We start from the raw sequence: 24,425 nt of genomic DNA on the forward strand, positions 1-24,425 counted from the left end.
CTTTCTTTCTTTCTTTCTTTCTTTCTTTCTTTCTTTCTTTCTTTCTTCCTATCCATCCATCTATTATCTATCTATCATTTTTTGCTGGGGAAGATAAAAATAGAAACTCAACCCAATATCTGGCTTTGTATCATCTGCACACACCACTGTCTTTCCTTTTTGGAAAGAGGATGTCCTAATGGTTTGTATATTATTCAGCAAATACTATCGTTAGTGCAAGATAATTAATATATGAGTCTCTGTTCCTTGATATTCCAAATCTTACTACCATAATATATATCTTAATTCTTTCCATTCCTTGATTTTCCCAGGGTAAGGGAGAAATTGGGGGAAGTTTAGGTTACAGTGAATGTATTTGGTGAGGGTGGGCAGAGAGGGAGGCAGACCCAGTATGGATCTTTTCAACTGAAATCCTGTTCACAGGCAGTTGACCTTGCAGCTATTTACCTAGGATCACTAGCTGGGTGTTTTCGGTCACTTCTCCATGAAGATTGACTGCCCTGCAGGAGTAGAGCCCCTGATCAGAAAAGGAGACATTTGTAATCCACAGGGAGCCATCTTGCAGGTGGTGAAGGGGAGCCAGTTTGCTTTTATTCCTGAACCAAGTGACTTCTACTTCAGGCACACCTAGGAAGAAAAAAATAAACTCATGAACACAAAATGCAGAGCAGGTGAACAAGGAGGCATTCAGAGTCAAGAAGCCAGAGAGATCCTGAACTTGATACTCCAGTGCCTGTACAAGGTCAAACCTTTAACCTGGTTATACCTTTAATAATTCAGGATGCCCTTAACTTCTCACTTGTTTCCTAATTCTTAAGCACTGGTACATATGTATTTCAACAAAGAACTAAGGGGGAACCACTTAATTATGAGGATATTGAAGTGGAAGGTTAGGTTTCTATCCGTACAATATATTCTTTTTTTTATATCATTACCTTGTGTCTTAGAATTAATACTAAGTATTGCTTCCAAGGCAGAAGAGTGGTAAAGGCTAGGCAATTGGGGCTAAGTGACTTATCTAGATTCATACAGCTAGGAAGTATCTGAGGTCAAATCTGAATCCAGAGCCTCTTGTCTCTAGGTCTACCTCTCTATCCACTAAGCCGTCTAGCTGTCTGTAATTATATATAATATAACATAAATATAGTCTCTCTCTCTGACATCCAGTTTTTGCTTTTAATGTAAAAGTTCTTATGGGGGAAGGGTCTGTTTTCTGGACTTCTACTAAAGTGGGTAGCTACCACTAGACATAGGGGGTTATAATCAAGGGTATGCTGCCAAACTGTCTACTAATTTTCTAAAAATGTATTAACAACCTACTTCAAAATAAAACAACTCTTACATTCTGTCTTAGAATCAATAGTGTGTATGGGTTCCAAGGCAGAAGAGTGGTAAGGGCTAGGTAGTAGGGATTAAGTGACTTATCTAAGGTAAAAAAGCTGGGAGATATCTTAGGTTAGATTTGAACGTAGGAACCCTATTTCTAGGCCTGGATCTCAATCCACTGAAACACCTAGCTGCCCCACTCACCACCTACTTTTAAATTTGATTTCCACCATTAACATTTTCCCCATCACTTTCATAAGTCAAAACAATAAAAAAATGAAGCACTTTATTGTAGTGTTCACCAAATTCCAAGGAGTAAATGCTTTCACAGTGAAAATTTAAGAATGGGTTTTCCTGAGCTGGTATGAGCTGCCTCCAGCACACAATGGGTATAATATTATAATGAAGTGGCTGGCCAGGGGTTGACTGAAAGCACCTTGAGTTCTTTGGAAGAAAAACTGTACAAATTAGAAAAATCAGTACTGTCAAACTTTCCCAGTCCTTGTGACATCAATGGGAAATACACTAGGAGCATTCATTCATCTTTTTTTTTTTTAGATCAAGGAGCAAATGTCTGTTGTACTATTCTAATAGTTTGAAATAGCAAATATGATGACCTCTCCTCTATCCCTGAAAAAGCCTTAAGCCTTAGGGGAATAGAGTTGATGTAGAATCAAGAACAAAACTTAGGGTTGTTGTTTTGTTTGTTTTTAGATTAGGTCTCCCTTTGCTACCCAGGATGGAGGTACAGGGGATACTCACTCAAGGGTCTAGTCCTGCTTTGGCACAAGAACTTTGACCTGCTGTGTCTGACTTGGGTTGATTTGTGACAATTTGAGTAATGTAATGCATTTTCCTCCCTCTCAGGGGCTTTCCAGATTAATGCTAAACTTAGTAAGGGCACCTGATTGTGTTAGCTCACGGCAGCTCCGAACTCCCAAGCACAAGAGATCTGTCAGCCCCAGAATCCCTGGTAGCTCAGATTACAGGTATACCCTACCATCTTCTCTCAGTCAGATGATGTCAATAGCCTCCCAATTGGTCCCCCAGTCTCAGGTCTTCCCCTTCTTCAGTATATCCTGCACATGGCTGTTAAAGTAATTTTTCTAAAGCACAGGTCTAACCTTGTCACTCCACTGCTAAAAACCAAAGCAAACCCTACCCCTGCAAACTCCAGGAATCACCCACTACCTTTAGGATGAGACACAAATTCCTCTGTCAGGCATTTTAAACCACCCACAACCTGTTTCCAATTAATCATTCTATTATACGTTACTACCCTCCCCCACTCTCTTACACACATTCTGTGATCCAGCCACACTAACTTTCTTGCACTTCACACATTTCCATCACCCAGGCTTCCCCCCATCACCCTTTCCCACCATGCTTGTCATACATCACCTCCTTCCCTCCACATCTCAGAATCCTTGGTGTCCTTCAAAGCTGGGCACAAGTACCATGAGTCCTTTCATGAAAGCTCCAGATACTTGTACTCCCCCTACCTCAATTACCTTGAATTTATTTTTTTGTAGATATTTTATGGGCTATATATCTTGTCTCCAATGAACGAAGGAGAATTCCATCTCCTGCCTCTATTACTTTGGTCAGGGGATTGCTACTTTATGTCTGGAATGTATTCCCTCTCTACACTTGCCTTGATAAATTTCTAGCTTCTTCCAAAGCACAGGTCAGGAGACACCAGCTAGGTGAGATTTTCTAGATCCATCCAGTTGGTGCTCTCTTCCACTTGAAATCATTTTGTACATATGGAGTGTTCACTATCTAGGTACATGTTAGGATCTAAGCTCTATGAGGGCAATGACTGTTTCATTTCCGCCTTTGTCTTCCCAGCATCAAATGTAGTATTTGGTACATGATAGATATTTAATAAATGTTGAATTGAACTGAATATGATACTGACTCCCTTTGCTTGCTTATTTATTGCCTTTCTTTAACAAATATTTATTGCTCCCTTTGGGGGCTAACTAATGACTTCTCCCTTTGTCCATTCTAAATTGGGTCCTTTCTGCTTAGACTCCCCAGTCTTGAGTTCCTTCTCAGACAATAACGTTTCTCTCTGTTTGGAGCTATTGCCTCATTACTTTGTGTGTGTTCATCCATTTTTCAGGCAGCTGCTCTTGATTTAGTCTATGTTTCCTTCCTCCACTTGGTGGTTTGTGGATGGGCAGTCCAAGTGTTTGGCACATCTGAGATCTCTCCTCTGATCACCTGGGCAAAAGATTGATTTGTTCTCTTCTTTTATTCTGCTGATGAATCATAATCGAATCAAAACCACCTGGAACCGGCATGCTGGCTGAAGAAGGGGGAATAGTCCCGAAAAGGGATGAGTAGTCTCAGTTTTCTAGAGTCTTCTCACATCAGTAGCTCACACAGATTTGCTATAATCAAATGGCTCCTGCTCCGATCTGAGAAGCCAGGCTGGTCCATCTCCACGTAGAGAAAAACAAGGGATTTTGAATGGGAGAACCTGCTTTTTCAGGTATCACCACTAGGGAGAGCAAGAGCATCACATGAATTTCCCAATAATGCTTTGCTCTTCAAAAGAACCCTTCCTGTGAAGCTCAAGATGTAATTCTAGTTTTTAGTTAAATTTTAAAAGAAAAACTTAATGCCAATTAGAATGACTGCAAAATATGCTGCAAACAAAGGTCCCTGGCCTTATTATCTCTGGTAAATATGAGGAAAAAAGAGGCCACAGACTGCTCCTCACCCCCTGAGCCATCTGTAGCCAATTCTTTTATTATACCCTGAATTGTCCTTTTCTACACATACTACATAGGTCTCCACTTAGGAAAGGGTCTGGACTTCCAGCTTTTATTCCCTGCGAGGAACTAATGACTTCTAGTGATTCACAACAAGAAAGCCTGCCTAAATGGTCCTTTAGTTCTATCCATAAATGCTTTTTGAATGAACAAATGACCTCAGCTTTCAACCTGCCTTCTCTTAGAGCATGGGGCCAATGCTGGCTCTCTTTGTGAAGGCATACTTGTTTTCATAGCAGTGCCCTCAAAGGCTCTAATCCCTTTCCCCATGTTCTTAATTTCAGATGGATCCCAAAGCTATAGATTCTAGATTTGTTAAATGACATGCCCTAACATTTATTTCTCATTATGGCAGACAGCATGGTTTGGCCACAAAGAGAAACAGATAAAGAATTAAACCAGCAGAGGTCACAGGCAGTTTGGTTTGATGAAAAGACTTGGAGTCAAAAAGTATGTTTGAATCCTGCCTCAGTCATTTGCTAGTTGTGTGACCTTGGACAAATCACAAACTTCTTTAAACCTCACTTTACTAATCTATAAAATGAGGATAATAATAACATCTTGTTCGTAGGGTTGCTGAGAAGACCAAATGAAACAATCAATTTCAAGTGCTTTACAGTGCCATTTAAATATGAGCTATATTAGATGAGGAGAACTCAGTACAGACTGGATATTAGCATCTCCTGGCTGACATCCATTCCTGAAAGTCCTAGGATTTAGAATTTGTAAGAAAATTTAGGGGTCATCTAGTTCAAATACCTCATTTTACGGGGCAGGGAACTGAGAATCAAAAATGGAAGTACCTGGTCAAACGTTTTGGTATACAGGTAAGAGCTGAGATTTAATTCTTTAATCCTGGGTCCTTTTAATTAACCTAATGGCTCTTTCCATCACACCATATTGCCTCATAGCTAATATTCTGTATATTTATTCACATTTTGCCCTTTGCCTGTTATTTTTCCTTCTCTATCACATCTATCTGTTGAAATCTGTCAAGACTCATCTCAAGTACCAGCTCTCCTATTAAAACTTCCCCAATCCCAAAAGTGATTTCTTCCTTTTAAGGACACTTATCATGTGGTGTTTGCATGTCTCTTATGTAAGTAGCAAATTCCACTGTGTGATAACTGTCTTAAGAGTATGTCTTATGTTGCCAATTAAACTGTATGCTTCTTGAGGACAGGCTTCATATCTTGCTTATCTTTACATATTTCCTCTGTACCTGGAAGAGTCTTCTGAACAAAAGCAGTGCTATATTGAATTTTTCTATTTCAATGAATAAAAGAATAACTGACCTGCATCACCTTATACCTGTTGCGCCCATCTGTAAAACATGGGCCATTTAGACCAACAATAGTGGATGGCATTTTAATGTTATACCATGGATTTTTGAATACTTTGGAGTGAAAAATTGGTATAACAGAAGAATTTAAAATCAGGAAACCTGGGTTGAAATTTAACTGTGTGACACTGGGCAAGTCACTTTCCCTCCTGAGGCTTCAGTTTCCTCATTTATAAAACAAAGAGGTTGGACTGGATTGTCTTTGAAGGTCCCTCCAGCTCTAATTCCTATTGTCTATTATTTTCTGCCTTGCTGCCCGCCTTCTCCGCCCTATCCGTAATATGGGACATTCCGTTGACTTAGCTGTTACAGATTATAAAATGGGTTGAAAACATCAGGAAGGAGGTGCTAAGTCAGTAGGTGAAATGGCTTTTATATTTTTTTAAAAAAAGGGAGAAATGGTTTGAAGCTGTCTCTGTAGTCATTCCACAAAAGACTTTCTGATTGTTTCTCATGTGGAGGAATGATCTGCTATGGCTTAGCAGCACCTGTCAGCACGTGGCCTCTATCCCGCCTCTTGGCAGTGGTGGCAACAGCAGCAGCAGCTCCTATTGAAGATAAATGCTACAGGAAATGGTTCTTTGATTTATTCATGAGCTCTTCTCTCTTGAAGGTTCTTATTTAAAGGGTTTTTTTTTCTACAGGAGCCAGAGCTGTACACTTTGACCCAAATACAGACTTCTGTCCTGAACTTTTGGAAATGGCGGTGCTGGCACGCACACCCGCTTTTGGTAAAGCATGATCTGAGCCATCAGCTTGAGTCAAAGAACAACCCTTAGGATGCCTTGTGGAACAATATCCAGCTGTTTTACTGCTGGCTTTGATGTGCCCCAGAGATAATCAGAACAAGAGAGTAGAAAAATATGAATAAGGAATCCCAGAATTCTGGGAGGTATGTCTTCTAGAAAGATGACCAAAATAGGTTTTGAAAGCTTTACTCTTACTCTCTTGTTTATCACAAGTGCCTTAAATATTGACCTTTTTGTATTTTGAAACATCCTTGCTATTTGACTGTATTTGTCTTTATATTGCCAATTGTAGCAGGGACTCACTTCTTCAAGGCTTTCCCTCTCCAGTGCATATCTTGTTATATGTTCAGTCAGAGATGTTTTGGGGATAGATATGAGGATATCACAACTACCACTACCTACGAAAGCTCTTTTATAGAATGTTAGTGCTTGAAGGGACCTGAGAGAATCACTTCATTTTGCAAATAATGGAAAAAAGCATAGAGAAGGGGAATGAGTTGCCCAAGTACAAAGATGATCGTAATAATTAATAAAGATAAATACATGGAAATTTGGAGATGGTGCAGGGTATTGTTGCATGTCATAAACATTTAGCACCATTCTGAATACCAGCAAGACATGACATGATGGCTTGAATATACATCAGAAATTCCCTACCTTTCAAGGACAAATCCCTATAGCGCAAATACAAACCTTAAAATATCCTGAGGAACTTGGCCAACATACTGTATTGGAACCAGACCATTATCACAGACTGAATTGTTGCCCACAATTCCATGGACATCACAATGATTCATAAAAACTTAAGAAGAATGTTTTTAATATATGTCACTATCTCAAATACTCATAATTTCCAAGCTTTATGGAATGAAAAGCTTTCAAAATATAGAAACCTGGCCAAGGAGATTAAGATCATGGGAGAACAGGATGAGGTACACATCATCCCCATTGTTCTGTCTGCTACTGGAGTTGTACTAAAGTTGTTTTCAGTGAGCCTACACAGGATAAGCTTATATCTCAATACTTTTATTCAACTGCAAAAAGCACGTATCTTATCCATTTGTATAGCAGTCCATAGAACACTGAATATTTAAAGAATAATAGCAGAGTTGTGACTTGTCCCAGGACTATTTTCATCTTACCCCCATTGAAAAATTGAGAAAATGAGATTATGATGACAATAATAATTATAATAACAATAATAATTCAGGATCAGGTGAATGCCACAAGAAACTTCAGAAGAGTTCTCTTTAAGGAGCCTAAATTGGTTGAACAAGGAGATTTTAAAATTGTGGTAGAAAATGTACAACATATGGGCAGGATATAAACAAGTTAGCATTTACCAGATACTTAGGAAGACATGGTCTAGAACAGTGATTCCCAAAGTGGGCGCCACCACCCCCTGGTGGGTGCTGCAGTGATCCAGGGGAGTGGTGATGGCCACAGGTACATTTGGGGGTGGTGAATAACTGTAAGGGGGCAGTGATAGTATGTGACAGGGGGCACTAAGTAATATTTTTTCTGGAAAGGGGGCAGTAGGCCAAAAGAGTTTGGGAACCACTGGTCTAGAATATACACAAGAAGTTCATGCTATCCCTCATAAATTAACAGCTGGGTAGCATAGTAGATAGTGCTAGATGTAAAAATCAAGCAGATTCCTCTTTCTGAGTTCAAATTTGGCCTTAGACACATACTGGCTATGTGACCCAGGACAAGTCACTTAACTCTGCCTCAGTTTCCTTATCTGTAAATGAGGGAAAAATGAGCTGGAGAAGGAAATGGAAAATCACCCCAGTTTCTTTGCCAAGGAAACCCTAAATAGGGTCATGAAGAGTTGGATACAACTGAAAAACAACTGAACAACAATAAAACTAACAGATGACCCATCTCTGTAAATTAAAAATATAAATCCCCTAAACTCTTGAGAATTCAGCACATAAACTCTGAAGGAACTATAGCTTCATTACAGACAGAACCATTGCTTGCATCCTCTTGGATATAATATAGATTCATACAAATTTGAGAATGATTTTTTCAAAAGATGCTGCCATACAAAATACTTCAAAACTATACCTAATAGAAAACTTTAAAATATAGAGGCATTTAAGATGAAATTGAAACCATGTAGCATGAGAGAGACATGCCATCATTTTTGCTGCTGGAATTGACCTTAAGATGTTTTATTAGTTGATTTTTAATTGATCGATTAGTTGCTGCACTATAGCTCTTCAGAGGAAACATACTGTGTTTAGGTTGTATTATTATTTTCAATACTGGCTGAAACATTTCTGCTTATATCCTTTCTATTTTCAGCATTGTTCTTCCAGTTAGCTTCATCACCTGAGGAACACTGGTATGAGACAAGTTTCTGGGATTCATGTCTGCTGGCTTGCTCGCTTACCATTCTCTCTCTAAGGTTTGGTCATCTTGTAGCCAATTGCTTTTGTCACAGCATATTATGATGTGACAGAAAGGATACAGGGGACCGGGAGAATGGAGCATAAAAATACCAGCAGCTTTCATTTATATTAGAAAGCAGACTACAGCCTGAAGCTATGACTCTTACAAGTTGTTTTCATGAGCTATGCTTTCCAGGCACTGCAATGGCTTTTACAACTAACAAAAAGGAAGCAAAATAATCTGTCTTGAATTTTTGCCCACTTCGATTCATATCATCTCAATAACATAATGCTTCCCCTTGTTGCTTAAAATGAACCAGTCTGATCACAAGGGCTTGGAAGAAGATATGATTAGTAAATTTAATTTGCATAGAACTACATAGAAAAGATATACTGTCACTCTCCTCCTTTAATCCCAGAGAGAATAAATGAGCTAACTGGACTGTGGCCTACCTGTCATGTCTTAGAGGCCATCTGAATGTTTTTTGTTTTGCTCATTAACACGTTGGCAATATTTCTGGAATCACACACTTGACCATCTAATTCCCTTGCCCTGATTAAGTAGGCACTTAAAAATTTTGGCTTTAACTCTGTTGTTGGCAGCAGACTACAGAAACATCTCAAGTAATTGTAGGTTCAAGTTTTCTATGGGTAAAGGGCCAATAAGAAATGAGAGAATATTTTCAGTTGCCTTATCACCACTGGCTTTCTCAAACTTGTCTTCTTACATATCCCAGTATACATCTGTTTTACTCTCTTAGTTTAGTCAGATTGTTCTTTTAATCACCCCCAGGATGAGCTCTTGTCATTCTTGGTTTCAGATCCACACCCAGATCTGTCTTTCATCTGCTAAACTCTCCAAAATAATACAAGGTCCAATGACTATAGAAAATAGCTAGTGGGAAACAGAAGAAAAAAATCCAGATTGGGTTTGAATCTCAGTGCTACCATTTACTTACCTTGGGAGTAAATGACCATTTTCTCTGAACCTCGGCTTCCTCATCTCAAAAGTGATAGAGTTGAACTAAATGATTTCTAAGGTTCTTTTTGGCTCAAATATTTTAGACCTGTAAGTACGGACCCAAAACAAGCAGTCTCTCTTGACATTTCATAAGCACCTAACAAAATGCAGTTCTACTGGAGGACATGAATCTAGACTGAGAGTAATTTTATCAGTGTCTTCATGATCCCAACTCTTGTAATGCCTCTCTCATGACATCAAAGTGACTCTGGTTTTTAAAGGTTTAATGCTATCTAGATAAGAACTAAGGGAGAGGGTCTTGACAAGGGGCATGAGGAAGGCTTTGTGAGTTGGAATTGGAGGGATGGGTAAAGATTCTTCAACTTGTAGCTAGGAGGATCTGGGCATTTTAGGCACAAGAAATTGGATGGGTATGAGGATCATCACTTTATCTCAGTGCATACAAAAGAGAAATTCCTAGGGGAAATATTCAGACCAGAATATTCCTAAGAGAGGATAATGAGTCACTTCTCACCTGCAACTTGGCAGCTAATTGTCACATTTACTCCCTGGATGGTTTTGATGACACTTCCCACATCAACTGTGACAGCAGGCAAATCTGTATTGGTCACAGTCATCCTTGACGTCTTCACCAATGGTTTTCCTGTAAACAAGAAGCAACACCAGATGTTACAGAGAGCAATCATGGGCTGAGGAGATTACATTTGTAACATGATGGACCAGAAGTTACTAGTGTCAAATCTTGGCAAATCCATTTGAAGGTAAACACAGTTTCCTTTTTAAAAGTAGCGTTTTACTTTATGGTATTATATTTTTTATATTACTCATCATACTGTCAATAGTTTATAAGATTTCTTGACCTTTTGGAGTATATATAGTTAGTTTTTTGTCTTGTGAATCAATTTTTACATGGGTATCCAATGTTCTAGGAAATGTCTCTTGCCATTTTGTTTTGCATCAATAAAACATGCTTATCATGTGATGTTGTGTGGTGTAATTATCAGATTCCAGGTTGTATCTTCCTACTCTAGTATAAACTGAAGATCCATGAGATCAGGGATCTTTTTTTATCTTTTTATCTCTCTTAGCACACAGCACAGTTCTCTGTGCAGCAGGTACTTAATAAGTTTGTCAGATGAATAAATAACAGGTACTTAAGGACATAGAGAAATTTGGATCTCCAGAGGTAGTTAGTCTTCTTTCTCTGCCTTAGAAAATTTAGCGATTTATTCTTGTTTTGATGACTATGATATCATTATGACCATTAATTTTTACATAGTGATGCCCTCAAAGGCTATTGAAATAAGGAGAATTTAGACTGATCTATGTGTCCTCACAGACTTCTATACTATACTGGTCACTGTTTTCTTTGGTTTATAACTACTTGGCAAACAGAGATGTCCTTCCTGTATATTCTAGATTCACAAGACACTTGTACCCACCAAAAAAATAGTTGAGTACTCTTAGCCCCTTGGTGACTAGTAAGATAATGAAAGATTGTAATGGGTAACTAGGACCAGTTAATTGTGTAATTTTTTGTTGTTGTTGTTTTTGTTATATAATTAAATAATTTGAGGTTCTATAGTTTTGAGAGTGCGTATATTCATTCTGTCAATGAGGATCACAACATCTATTTCATTAGTAAAAGTAACTTAGTAAAATGGTATTCTAGAATTGTGGCCAAAACATTCATTGTGGACAAGCTAGTGATGAGCCCTTCCAGGTTTTAGCTGGGCTGCTCCAAAGACAACAGAAATTCAATCCAACAATAGCTCCCTCCTCAAAGACCCTCCACACTGGTGGGATCTGGAAGAGCTTGTACTCTGTAGTCATGACCTTCAATGACAAGGGTCACTTCCATGCCACAATGATCATACCATAACTCTGGAAAAACATGTGATTTTTGGAAATCAATACGGGTTCAATCAAATCAGAAGAACTTTTATTTTTTTTCATAAACTTGAGGAAGCTCTCCCCTTACAACTGGTGAGACAGTTTCCTCAGAACAGAATCAACCACCATTAAAATCACCATCTCGTTCACAAACAAGCTGATTGAAATAACTAAGGAATAGATTCAGAAATAACCACCAGGGTGGAAAACCCGACAAAATTCCGTGTTCTTTATTGTAGCTACTAAATCATAGGGGGAAAGGAATCCCAGAAGATAAGTTTTTACAGTGAGGTTTCTGAGATATTTTTATTAGATACCAATATATTGACCATTAAACTTATAAAAAGCAGAAAAAAATCACATCTCAGAAGGAGGCATTTTCCTGTATTTCCCCTCATGTAAAAAAATCATGTAAATAGGACCATGCTTTCTTCTTTCAATGGGAGCTATGTGTTTCCCTGAGCCCTTGCCTTCTTTCCATTTTCCATTGCTGATGTTTGTGAAATGTCAGGAGTTACATTATCTCTTTTATGATATTTTAAAATCAATGACAACCTCAAACTTCTCCCTTATGGTTATGACCTCACTGATGGTCTACACCTGGAGAGCTGCTCATCTGCATTGGTAAGTGGAGCTAAGCCATTGATCCAGACTGAAGCAATTTACTAGGTAACTACTGCTTTCCTTCAAATCCTGCCCAGACCAATCAGTTCCTGAACCTTCCTAAGCGACTTGGCTGAGAACTTAATCTGCCTAGCTAAGGGAACTCTTAAAGTTGTATTTCTAGATTCATGTGAGCACACCGGAAATTTTTCACTTAGTTTATGCCATAAAATAAACTATGGGTTCATATTTCAAAAAGATAAGGGTAGAACTGGGTAACATTTCACTATTAGCCTCCCCTACTCTTGGGAGTGAAATGGCTTGGTAGATAAACCAGTTGCCCAAATGCTAGGTAAATTACAGATTTGAGAGGAAGTAGGTAGACATAAAAAGAATTCTAGTGGGTCTCTGGTTGTGTGGCATACTGTGTATATACTGTCTGCTGTAGCGAGCCTCCCTGCTCAGTGTATATTAATTAGGTTTGTATACCAGGTCATATTCTGATCCGTCTCTACTCCTGGGAGGTACATTGCATTAATTATGGAAATATTCTGATTGTTTATTCAGATTTTTGGAGCTCCAGTCTGAACCATGACCCCTTTGAGCTTCTCTGAGTGAACTGGAATCCAAAGGAGACCCAGGTCTGTACTTTAAGCACATTCCCAAAAGTAGACATGAGCCATACAACTTCTGGCCCTGGACATTGTCTGGGGACTTGGGATAACCAGGTACTATCATTTTTGTATTTCTATTTTAAAAGAATTCATTTTGAAATCAATGTACAATAACAAGACCGAATAAACATATATTTATGACAATTTATGTTGACAATTTTATACATATTGATATTTATAATAATGTTCTAGTCATTTCTTACCTTAGAATTTTTTCTATCGTTTCTTTTTATTTGTTGTACTTCAGTATAAATTTTTTAATATTACTTTTAAGGTGGAATGTTGATATAATTTAGTAACAAGTATATTTCAGTCCAGATAAAATGCACACACATCTCTGAAGGCTTTGTTTTGACAAATGTTTGCTATGAATCAATACTTATGGTGTAGGTTCTGAGCCAGATGCTAAGGATGCAAACACATTTCAGAACCCCAAAGTTGGAAAAAGAGCATACATTCCACCCTTCTAAAGATTGGAGCTACAATAAAGCATAGATAGTAGCCATGTAGTTCAACCCAAACCAGAGGAAGAATTTCTTTTACCTAACAAATATTCATCCAACCTTCACTTGGTAATCTTTAACAGGAAGGAAGCCATTACTTCCTAAAGTAGCCGCTTCTACTTTTGGATAGTTTTAATTAATGGGGAGTTTTCCCTAACATCAAACCTAATTTTTTTCTTTGTAACTTTTCTCCATTGATCCTAGTTCTGACCTTCAGGGACAAGCAGAGCAAATCTAATTTGTCTTCCAGGTTACAGCCTCTCAAATAGTTGAAGACAACTTTAATGATTCCCTCTAAGTCTTTTCTCCTGAAGCATAAACTTCCCCAGTTCCTTTGTGACTTATGACATGAGTAAAGGTCCTTCGTCATTCTGGCTGTGTTCTTCTGGATTCTCTCCAGTATATCCATGTCCTTTCTGAAATGTGGTGCCCAGTACAGAAGATGAGACTCTGGATTCTGGCCAACAAGGCAAGAATAAAATGGCACCATCACTTTTCCCTCCCTAGACATTGTGCCTCCAAGAGGCCTAAGGTCACATTATTTTTCTTAGATGCCTTACCACATCACTGACTCATATTGAACTTGCAATACATTAAAACTCTTTCCCCACCTCTCCAGACAAATCCCTTTCTAACCCATTTTAATTTTGTTACAATCATCTTCCCCACTTTGTACTTGGAAGCTGATTTTTTTGAGCTTAAGCACAAGATAAAGACTCCATTTTTAAAGAGTTCACAAATCTATTAAGGAAGAAAAAGAAAACAAATCACTAATCAACAAGCATTTTAAGCATCTACTATGTGGCCAGCACAGGTGTTAGGTACTGGAATATCAAGAGGAAAAGAACAATCTCTGCTGTCAAAGAGCTTTCATTCTGTCATATACACAAAATAACTACAATACAGGGTGTGATATCTAAGGCCATTTTTCTATTCTAAAGTCCAAGTAGCCGATTTTAACTTAATTTTATAGAATATAAAGCTGGCATGGTTTATGCTTTTTCCTATAAACTGATGACTTCTCCCACTCAAAAACTGATTTAAGACCCCCAAGAAGTTGCAAGTATCATCTTTCTCTGGGATCTCATTTGCAGCATTTGTGTTCACACTTTATTACTTAGTCTTTTTCTGCGACTCTCCCAAGGGTCCCCCCAGGTTCTTTGTCTGTCTTCTGTAGCTCTGAGCCTGCTGGTGCCCTCTAATAAGTTCCTTTAAAGAACTGAAAACCATCCTGATGCTACCATTAGCTTGCTTTATTCCAGACAGGGTTTCAATAATTGTATTAAATTCTGGTGAAAAAAGGATATTTAGTCTGCTATCGAGCTGAATCATAGCTGGATAAACATAAATAAGAAAGTTAATCCTCAAGGAGCCGTTATTTGCTAGTAATTGGAGGAATGTCAATAGTGTCTTTGCCTTTTAGCAGGTAAGGGGGAAGAATCATGTAAGCAGAAAAGAAGAGAGCATCTGGATCCAGTAGAGAGAGATGCATAAGGATTGCTAACTGGAAGAAATTAAGGGAAAGGCAAATCTTATATCCACAAAAAATGCATTAAGAAATCTGACATTAATCTACCCTGGGGCTTCACCACTTCAGCTGAATGATCAGTGAACTCCATGATCCTGGTGAAGCCAGCAGCTAAGTTTTCATTCCTCATACCGTGATTAGGGTGCCAGGGTTGAAATTCTGATACTAATCAGATATAAGGGAAGAACATGTGGCTCTTTGAATGTATGGTAGTATAGTGTAGGGGGAAGAATTGGGAAAGAATTTTAATTTACATTTTTTAAAAGAAAGAATGCTAGACTTGGAGCTGGAGGACCCAAGTTCAAATTATGGCTCTGCCATTTATTTACTACCTATGTGACCTTGGGCAGAGAATTATAGTAGAGGAAACATTGAATCTGTAGTTACTAGACAGGGTGGTAATAATAATAAAAGCAACAACTTTTTATTATTGTTGTTGAGTTATTTCAATTGTGTCCAATTCTTCATAACCCCATTTGTAGTTTTCTTGGCAAAGGTACTGGAGAAGTTTCCCATTTTCTTCTTCAGCTCATTTTACAGATGAGGAATTGAGGGCAAACAGGGTTAAGTGATTTGCCCAAGGTCACATAGCTAATTGGTTTTGAATTGGATTTGAACTCATGAAGATGAGTCTACCTAGTTCCAAGCCCAGTGCTCTATCCACCATACCACCTAGCTGCCAAAAGCAACAACTATTCATGTTTTTATAATACTTTGGCACTTAGAAAGTACTTCTTTCTCAACTCTGTTAAGAAAGCAATCTATTATTATAACCATTTTACAAAGGTGAAAACAATGACCTGCTCAAGGTCACACAGATCTCTCCTAACTCTAGGTCCAGTGCTCTTTACAACATACCACACTGCTTCTCCACAGTGTGTTATCTAAATTATACCAGGATAACACTGGGCAAGTCACTTAACCTTTGTGAACCTCAGTTTTATCACCCATAAAATGGGGAAATTGGATTAGATGATTTCTAAGATTTCTTCCATCTCCAGAATTCTATATCAGAAGGAAATGCTTCCATTATTATTGGCATGAAGTTGGAGACATTTCCTGGGCTATAATTTTCTCTACCTTGGCACTGCCAAAATATCAAACTCAACATGTCCCAAATAGAACTTTCCATTTAACTCCTAAAACTACTCCTATCTTCAACTAACTTCCTCCCAATTCCAGGCATAGTGCTCTATCCATTGTGCTATCTAGCTACCCCTCCATCTGCAATTTTCTTAGAGCATTCCCATAGGCCTCTTTTTTTGCCCCATCACAATTTACATCCATTTTTTATCCATGTCATATGATGCATGTGAAGTTGTAAGCTTCTTATGCCAAAGATAGAAATTTTTTCATCTCTGCATTTCCATTGCTCAGTACAAAGTAGGGTGCATAGTAGATGCTTAATACATTTGTTGAATTTAAATACATTTAATGCTGGTAGAATATTTGTGCCTATAAATTCAAGGCTAAAGTAAAAGAGCTGGTAGCTTCCCTATAATAAAATAGAAAAAAGGTTCTATTTTAAAAAAAATTTTAAAAAGGAAAAAGATTTTGTTTGAAGAGAGAGGGAGAGGAAAAGAGAGGGAGAAGGGAGAGAGAGAAGGGAGGGAGGGAGGAAAGGAGAGAGAGAAACAGAGAGAGGGATAGAGAGAGAAAGAGAGAGGAAGAGAGACAGAGACAGAGATGGAGAGACATTTGAGAGAGGGAGAGAAGGGGGAGATGCAATGAAGTTTGGAGGGTTATGATGTCACCTACTAATCTGTTCCATACTGGGTGTATGTTGTCAAAGGTCTTTGGTTACCTGCTAAAGTGACAGCAATGGAGACAGAGTCAGATCCCAGGGCATTTGTGGCATTACAAGTGTAGAAACCCACATCGGCTTCAACAGGTGCTAGGATCTGTAAGGAATCATCTGGTTGCAGAAGAATCCTAGAAGTAATAGAAAAAAAAATTAGTCCCAGTCAGGTCTCTGGCTTCCTTTCTTGGCATTCTGGGCTTCAGTGAGCCAACTTTAATAACAGAAATGGACGCATCTTATTGAAATGGGGAAACCGAGATTTCAAACACTTAGGCCATTGTGATTATGGCAAGGCCCTAAAAGACACAAGAGGGTTCTTGTCTACCTTTGAAGCTTTATGATTAATCAGTAAGAATTCATCATTAATTATGGTTTAATACATTGTACATACCTTAAGTGGCTAATGGTTACAAATAAATCTAAAAATCCAGAAAAATAACTGGCTTGGTCTCACTAGGAGACATAACATTATAGTGGAAAGAATGCTGAATCTGGAGTTAAAAAGACCTAGATCAAATCTTGCCTCTGAAGCTTTCTACCTATAGAACTTTAGGTAAATCACTTAATTTCCATTTGACTCAGTTTCTTCTCCTGTCGACTACGGGTATTAGGCTAGATAAAGTGTTTCTCTGAATCTATGTCCCTCTTCTCTGTATCACACATGTGATGCTTCATTTTTGTGAAGAGAAGGTGTCCATCTGCACTAGTAGAAGAATCACAAGTCTAGTGCCTAACCTTATCGCTATGATTTAGCTTCACTGAATTATAGTCTTTGTGATGCCTTAGAGAATAAGTACACAGTATCATTACATTAGAATAGAGGCAGAGAGCCAGAGAAGAATATTACCAATTATTTTACAGCCAAGGAAACTGAACCCCAGAGAGTTGAAATGATTTGTCTTTGTCCTATAGCCAATAATAATGGTAAAAAGAATAACTGACATTTATGCAACTTACAGAACACTTTCCTTAAAACACTGTGCAGTTGGTGGTGTGGGTACTGTTATTCCCATGCTATAGATACATAGAACAAGTTTCAGACAGATTACATGACTTGCCTGGGGTCACTCATCTTAAGTACTATCAGGGACATCATTCAAACCTACATCTCTTAGATTAGAAATCCAGTACTTTCCTATTAATACTGGCAGAACTGGCATTAGAACCCAGGATTCTTGGTTGCCAGTGTAGGGCTCTTTCTACCCTAATATAAGTGTGTGTGTGTGTGTGTGTGTGTGTGTGTCTACATATAGACACACACATATAGACAGAGAGACACAGAGAGAGACAGACAGAGAGACAGAGAGACAGAGACAGAGACAGAGAGAGACTTACATCAGGAGAGAGGCTACTTTTAGGATGACCAAAGGATTAAATTTTTTCCTTGTTCTTTGTGACCAACAGTCATACAAATCCCTATCCCCAATCAGAAAGAGGATGAGATAATAATTCACCTTTCCATGATGTTTTAATTAATTTTCCTCACAACTTTGGCTGTTAGCTAGTGCTAACCTTACTATACCCATTTTGCAGATGAGAACACTGAGGCACAGAAAGACTATAGATGATAAAGATAGGATTTGGATTTGACTCCTGAGTTCAAATGACACTTACTAGTTCTGTGACCCTGGACAAGTCACTTAACCTTGTTTGCTTCAGTTTCCTCATCTATACAATGAGCTGGAGAAGAAAAGACAAACTACTCCAGTATTTTTGCCAAGAAAACCCCAAATGGGGTCAACAAGAGTTGGTCATGATGGAAATGACTGAACAATAAGTGGAGTCCTGAGCCTTTTCCGCGCTATCCCATTGTCTCTCAGATATTCACTTGAGTAGAAAGTCAGGTCTCTGGCAATTTCTTTTCCCCTTCCTGTTCAGAATAGGGGAACCATGGCTGCCCTACCTGGATTCACTTCAAACTATTTTCTTGTGAATTATCACCATTGTAGGTTCAGCAGAGCTTCCTAATTGCCTACCAAAGAGGTGATGCTAGCTATTGTCTGAAAGAATGAAAGCATAAAATAGCTTTATTCATAGATATAAAACAATCTAATAACCAACAAAACTCTCAAGGAGAGTTTCTGGAAAGTTATGCCAGTGTGTTTCCAGGGTGAGAGATGATAACAGAGAGGGTGCCTGTGGTCACCAAAGGACTGGCCACCGAAGGATGATTTTTTTTTCAGTCTCCACAACTTCTGAAGATTGCCTACTGAGGTGCGAAGGGACCTCTCTTTCTCTCTGTCTCTTTCTAATCCCGGCCCCAGTCTCTCTCCATCTCTCCCTCTCTCACACACACTCTGTCTCTCTGTCTCTCCCCATCTATCTTGGTCTCTCTCCCTCCCTCCCCTTCCTTTCTCTCTCTCTCTCTCTCTCTCTCTCTCTCTCTCTCTCTCTCTCTCTCTCACACACACACACACTCTGTCTCTGTCTCTCACTGTCTCTATCTCTCTCCATCTCTATCTCTGTCTCTGTCTCCCTCCCTCCCTCCCTTCTTCCCTCATTCCCTCTCTCTCTCAGTCTCTGTATCTCTCTCTCCTTCCCTCCCTCTCTCTTCGTATCTCTCTCCCTCTATCTTTCTCTCTGTCTCTGTCTCTTATCTCTCTATTTGTCTGTGTCTCTCTCTGTCTCTCTCCCCTTTCTCGCGCTGGTTGGTAACTTCCTTTGCCATTTCCCTCCTGTGGCCAGACCCTTCAGTTCCTGCATTCACGACCTACATCCCTACAATTTTTGTCCCTGTGAGCCTGCTGCTCTGTTTAGATTGGGTGTGGGAGGGGGAGNCACACACACACACACACACATACACTCTGTCTCTGTCTCTCACTGTCTCTATCTCTCCCCATCTCTATCTCTGTCTCTGTCTCCCTCCCTCCCTTCTTCCCTCATTCCCTCTCTCTCTCAGTCTCTGTATCTCTCTCTCCTTCCCTCCCTCTCTCTTTGTATCTCTCTCCCTCTATCTTTCTCTCTGTCTCTGTCTCTTATCTCTCTATTTGTCTGTGTCTCTCTCTGTCTCTCTCCCCTTTCTCGCGCTGGTTGGTAACTTCCTTTGCCATTTCCCTCCTGTGGCCAGACCCTTCAGTTCCTGCATTCACGACCTACATCCCTACAATTTTTGTCCCTGTGAGCCTGCTGCTCTGTTTAGATTGGGTGTGGGAGGGGGAGGGAGGGAGAGAGGGAGAGAATGGCAGACAACTATGTACTTTCAAGCTGGATTCAGGGTAAATGGGAGGCAATCTCACTATGACTTCTCTAATACAGAGTCATCTGAGCACTACTCACTCTTCTACATAGCTCCAGTGAAGGAGAAATCATTGATCCTGGGATAACCCATTCCACATTTGGACAGCTCTAGTTGCTGGCAAATGATTCTTTACATTAAGCCAAACTAACAATGGTTTGTTCATCTAAAAACATTTATCCCATTTATTTACTATCCCCAAACAAGCATTTATTAAGCACCTTCAATGTCCTGGCTCTGTGCTGAATTCCAAAGATATAAAAACAAAAACGGAACTTTCCCCAGGGAGCTATACTTGATAAAGGGAAATAACACATGCACATATAAGTAGGTCAAGAAGAAATACAAAATAAATATGACAGTTTAGGAAGGAAGTTCAATAACAGTTGAGGAGGCAGCTAGGTGGCTCAGTAGATAGAGAGCCAGGCCTAGAGATGGGAGGTCTTGGGTTCAAATCTGGCCTCAGACACTTCCCAGCTGTGAGACCTTGGGTGAGTCATTTAACTCCCATTTTCTAGCCCTTGCCATTCTTCTCTCTTGGAACTGTTACTCAGTATTTATTCTAAGACAGAAGTTAAGGGTTTAAAAAATAAAATAGCTAAGGAGAATCAGGAAAACCTTCATGGAGATGGTGGAACTTGGGCTGAGTTTGGAGGTAAGGAATCCTACTCTTTTTTCTCCCTTACCTTGAAGAATTCCTTCCAAACTGTGTTTAGAGCTCTGTGCTCAGTGCTTGGGGGAAACAGAGATGAGTAAGATATAGTCTCTGTCATTTAAAATTTACAGTCTTTAGGAGGGATAAAACATACATAGAAATAAACATAATTTTGTCCAACCACAAGATAAAATTTTGTGTAAGAAACTGAGCTTGGACAATGGATAGAGTCCTGAGCCTGGAGTTCAAATCCAGCCTCAGACACTTACCAGCTGTGTGACCCTGGGCAAGTCCCTTAACATTTGTTTGCCTTAGTTTCCTCATCTGTAAAATGTGATAATAAGAGCATCTACCTCCCAGAGTTGTTGTGAGACTAAATGAGACAATAATTGTAAAACAATTAGCACAATGCCTGGCATGTAGTTAGTGCTTAATGAATATTTGTTCCCTTCTTTTCCCATTTGCTTCCCTATTCTAATGCAGATCACCACATTTTCAGAAATTATTGATGGGCCTTATAAGATTAGGTGACTTGCCCAGGGTCACACAGTCAGTAGACCTTGAAACCAAGTACCTCTTGTTGCCTTTGAGGCCAGCCCTCTATTCACCATACCATGCTGCCTCTACAAAGGCAACACATATATTGGAATGTGACAAGTGAGTGAGAAGAGTGTGAAGTGCTAGGAAATGAGGAGAAATGACTTCAAGTTGAAGACAGGGGATATGGAGGGCTCTGCAGAAGAGGTGATGTCTGAATGGGGCTTGGAAGAATAAGTAAGAGTTGAATGGAAATTCATCTTACCAGTCCAGTTTGAATGTAAAGTCCTCAAGGGAAGGGGTCATGTCTTATATGCTACCTACTGTACAGGATTTTTGTGAGGAAAATGCTTTATAAATATTAAAGCACCATAGAAATATTAGTGCTTATTATTCATACACATATCTCCTCTTTGATGCATATGAAAAGAAGGAAAGGGGATGGTTTCCTTCACTCTTGGATCAAATACTGCAGAGGACCAAGACACAGGGAAGATGGAGCAAGACTTAGGGGTACCAGGGCAATGATGGGGAAATTGTCCTCCAATTTGGCTATTATTATTCTCATTCTAATATTTGACATCTACTAACAATCCCATTACTTATTACTGTAGTTAATAATAACTCACATTTTCACTTGAATAGTTACAAATTACTTTCATTAAATAATTCTGTGATGTAGCCCCTCTAAGTCTTCTTATTCTGTTTTTAAATTTAAATCCTCCCGTAATATGAACAATTAATTACTTCCATTGCAGATTTAACAGATTAACCAACGAAAAGGAGTATAATTGTGAAGATGTGTATAAATCTGTATATCATAAAAAAGAAAGAAGGAGAAGATGGGATTTCTTTTCCTAATGAGAAAAATTAAGGCAAATTGAGCAAAGAAGACCAATTAAAGTTTGGTCAATAAAGAGGCAGTTAGGTGGCTCAGTGGATAGAGTGCTGGGCTTGGAGACAGGAAGACTCATTTTCCTGAGTTCAAATCTGGCTCAGACACAAGTTATATGACCCTGGGCAAGCCACTAAACTTCTGTTTGCCTCAGTTTCTTATATTTAAAATGAGCTGGAGAAGGAAATGGCAAACCATTATAGTATCTTTGCCATGAAAACCCCAAATAGGGTCTTAAAGAGTTGCACAGTCCTGAAAAAACTAAACAACAGTAATGAGGAAGAAAGTTGAAACAACAAAGAATGCTAAGGAGAGGGCAGCATGTGCCAGGCAAGTTAAACTATTGCCACCATCTCAACTACCCCATCTCCAGAGACTCTAATTGAGATAGCCTAGGTCCTTGAACTAAAGAACCTTGGGAAGAACAGTGCCCCAAGGGGAGGTGGGCTAGGTAGCACAGTCAGGAGGACCTGGGTTCAAGTGTGACCTGGGCAAGTCACTTAACTCCATTTTCCTGACCCTTATTGCTCTTACTTGGAATCAATACTTAGTATTGATTCTAAGACAGAAGATAATGGTTTGAAAAAACAACACCCCAAGACCATCAGTCCTTTAGGACCAGGCTCAGCAGCCATCAGGAGGGGAACAGTCACTAGGAAGAAGGTGGCCAATTTTGTTGTCACCACCCTAACCAATTGTTAACCAACTACCATTGTCAGAAAGAGAAGCACAAGAGCTCTGGGCTCACTAGCCTTTCTTCTAATCTAACTCCTGGAGTGATCATTCCAGGAAGCAACACCTTTAGAGATACAACAGGCAAAATGCTTCTACAGGTGTTGTGGCTCTTGCTTCCTCAACAACTATAGATGCTAGAGACTTTGAAAATAAAATTCTTCACACCAAGTCCCTGGCACTATCCAAAGTGGATCAGATAATCAGCTTGAAGGACATTAAAGAAGATGCATTACCATCTGCTTTGCCCCTGAGCCTAAGGATTGTAGGTTTTTCTATCTAATTCACAGGTGACACCTGTATATGTTCTTTCCTCTTAGGGGCAGCTAAGTGGCTCAGTGGATGGAGAGCAAGGTCCAGAGACAGGAGGTCCTGGGTTCAAATTTGGCATCAGATAGTTCCTAGCTGTGTGACCCTAGGTAAGTCACTTAACCCCTATTACCTAGTCCTTGCCATTCTTGGAACCAATATACAGTACTGATTCTAAGATGCAAGGTAAGGGTTTAAAAAAAAAGAACTGGAGCTCCTTGTGAGCAAGGATTGTTTTGCTTTTCAATTTTTTTATGTCCAAAATTTAACACAGTGTTTTACACAAAATGCCTAATAAATATTTTTTCATTCATTCATAGAGTTTATATGTCATTATTCTTTCCTAATTAAAAAAAAATTAAAAGAAAAATAACTGCTTTTGCTTTAGCAATTCACCAGGGAAAGTATCCTTAATGCCACAGGGGATGGTCTTTTCTTAAAACCCTTTATTTGGGCCACCCACTGGTGCCTAGTAGGGATGTGTGGAGTTTAGCTTTCTTTGAGTGGCCTTTGGCTTGTGGCAAGGCTTGTAGTTACTTAAGGAAATGCTCAATCACTAACCAGAACGTTTTGTTTTCAGTCTTTTGGTGCTAGAGGAGGAAAAAGTGCTTTGAGACAACCTCCTTTAGGAGCAAGAATGTTTTTTCTGAAACCAAAAAATGCAGTAGCTCAAAGGCATGCAGGCTGGGGGTTTGTGTGGAGGTTTCTTAGAGCAGATGTTGAGGCTTCTGAAGAGTTTCACATCACCCGTAAGCTTGGGAAACTTGTCTTTAGTTTAACCTTTGCTATTTTTAATGCAATTGCCAGACTAAAAGTTACTTAACACCCGATGCTTCAGAATTGTTCCAGGTCTAAGAACAGGAGACATTTTGGGAATGGAAGAAGGCCATCTAACCCTGCATTCTTCACTCCTTAATTTGTCTTAATCCTGTCTTCAGGCTTTTGCGCCCCCCACCCCCCTTTTTGGCTCCCTTTGCTCCAAAAATACATCTAGTAAGATCTTGAATTCATTACTACACATGGCTTCACCAGAGTCCACTGGTAAATCAATCCACGTTACTGCCTTTTGCCCAAAATAGTTCATTTTGGCTTTTGTATTTATCTTTCGGAGCCTATTTTTCTCATTTGTCCCACTTGCTAATATTAAAACTATTGACATCTATTGGAAGGTGTAATGTTGCCACATGGGATCCTTTTGCCAGTAAGATATATAATGCATGGATTTAGAAAAAAAATTCATGTTCAAGATCCTGATGGGTTACCCATGGAATAGTGACTGGCATTGTGTTCTGTATAAAGCCTTATTCCTGCCATTCTTGGGGTACCTTTTCTTTGATACTATCTAATTATTGGAGGCCTTGAAACAACCTACTAATTTCTTTACTAATTAATTACCTACTAATTCTTTAACCCCAAATCCCTTTCACTTACTATCAAAAGAAACCACAGGATTTAGAGCTGGAGGAGACCTTAGAGATT

At 39.2% G+C, this 24,425-nt stretch overlaps 1 protein-coding gene across 1 annotated transcript in view; it reads right to left on the reverse strand.

Moving 5' to 3' along the window:
• The window catches only part of ADAMTSL1 (ADAMTS like 1), a 392,524-nt gene that overhangs the window by 55,610 nt on the left and 312,489 nt on the right, over window positions 1-24,425 (reverse strand). The window contains 3 exon segments of the mRNA XM_044657022.1: window positions 448-627; window positions 10,096-10,224; window positions 16,587-16,714. Of these exon segments, the coding sequence (XP_044512957.1) occupies window positions 448-627; window positions 10,096-10,224; window positions 16,587-16,714 (437 nt within the window).

Source organism: Gracilinanus agilis, chromosome 1, assembly GCF_016433145.1.
Source record: "Gracilinanus agilis isolate LMUSP501 chromosome 1, AgileGrace, whole genome shotgun sequence".
NCBI lineage: Eukaryota > Metazoa > Chordata > Mammalia > Didelphimorphia > Didelphidae > Gracilinanus > Gracilinanus agilis.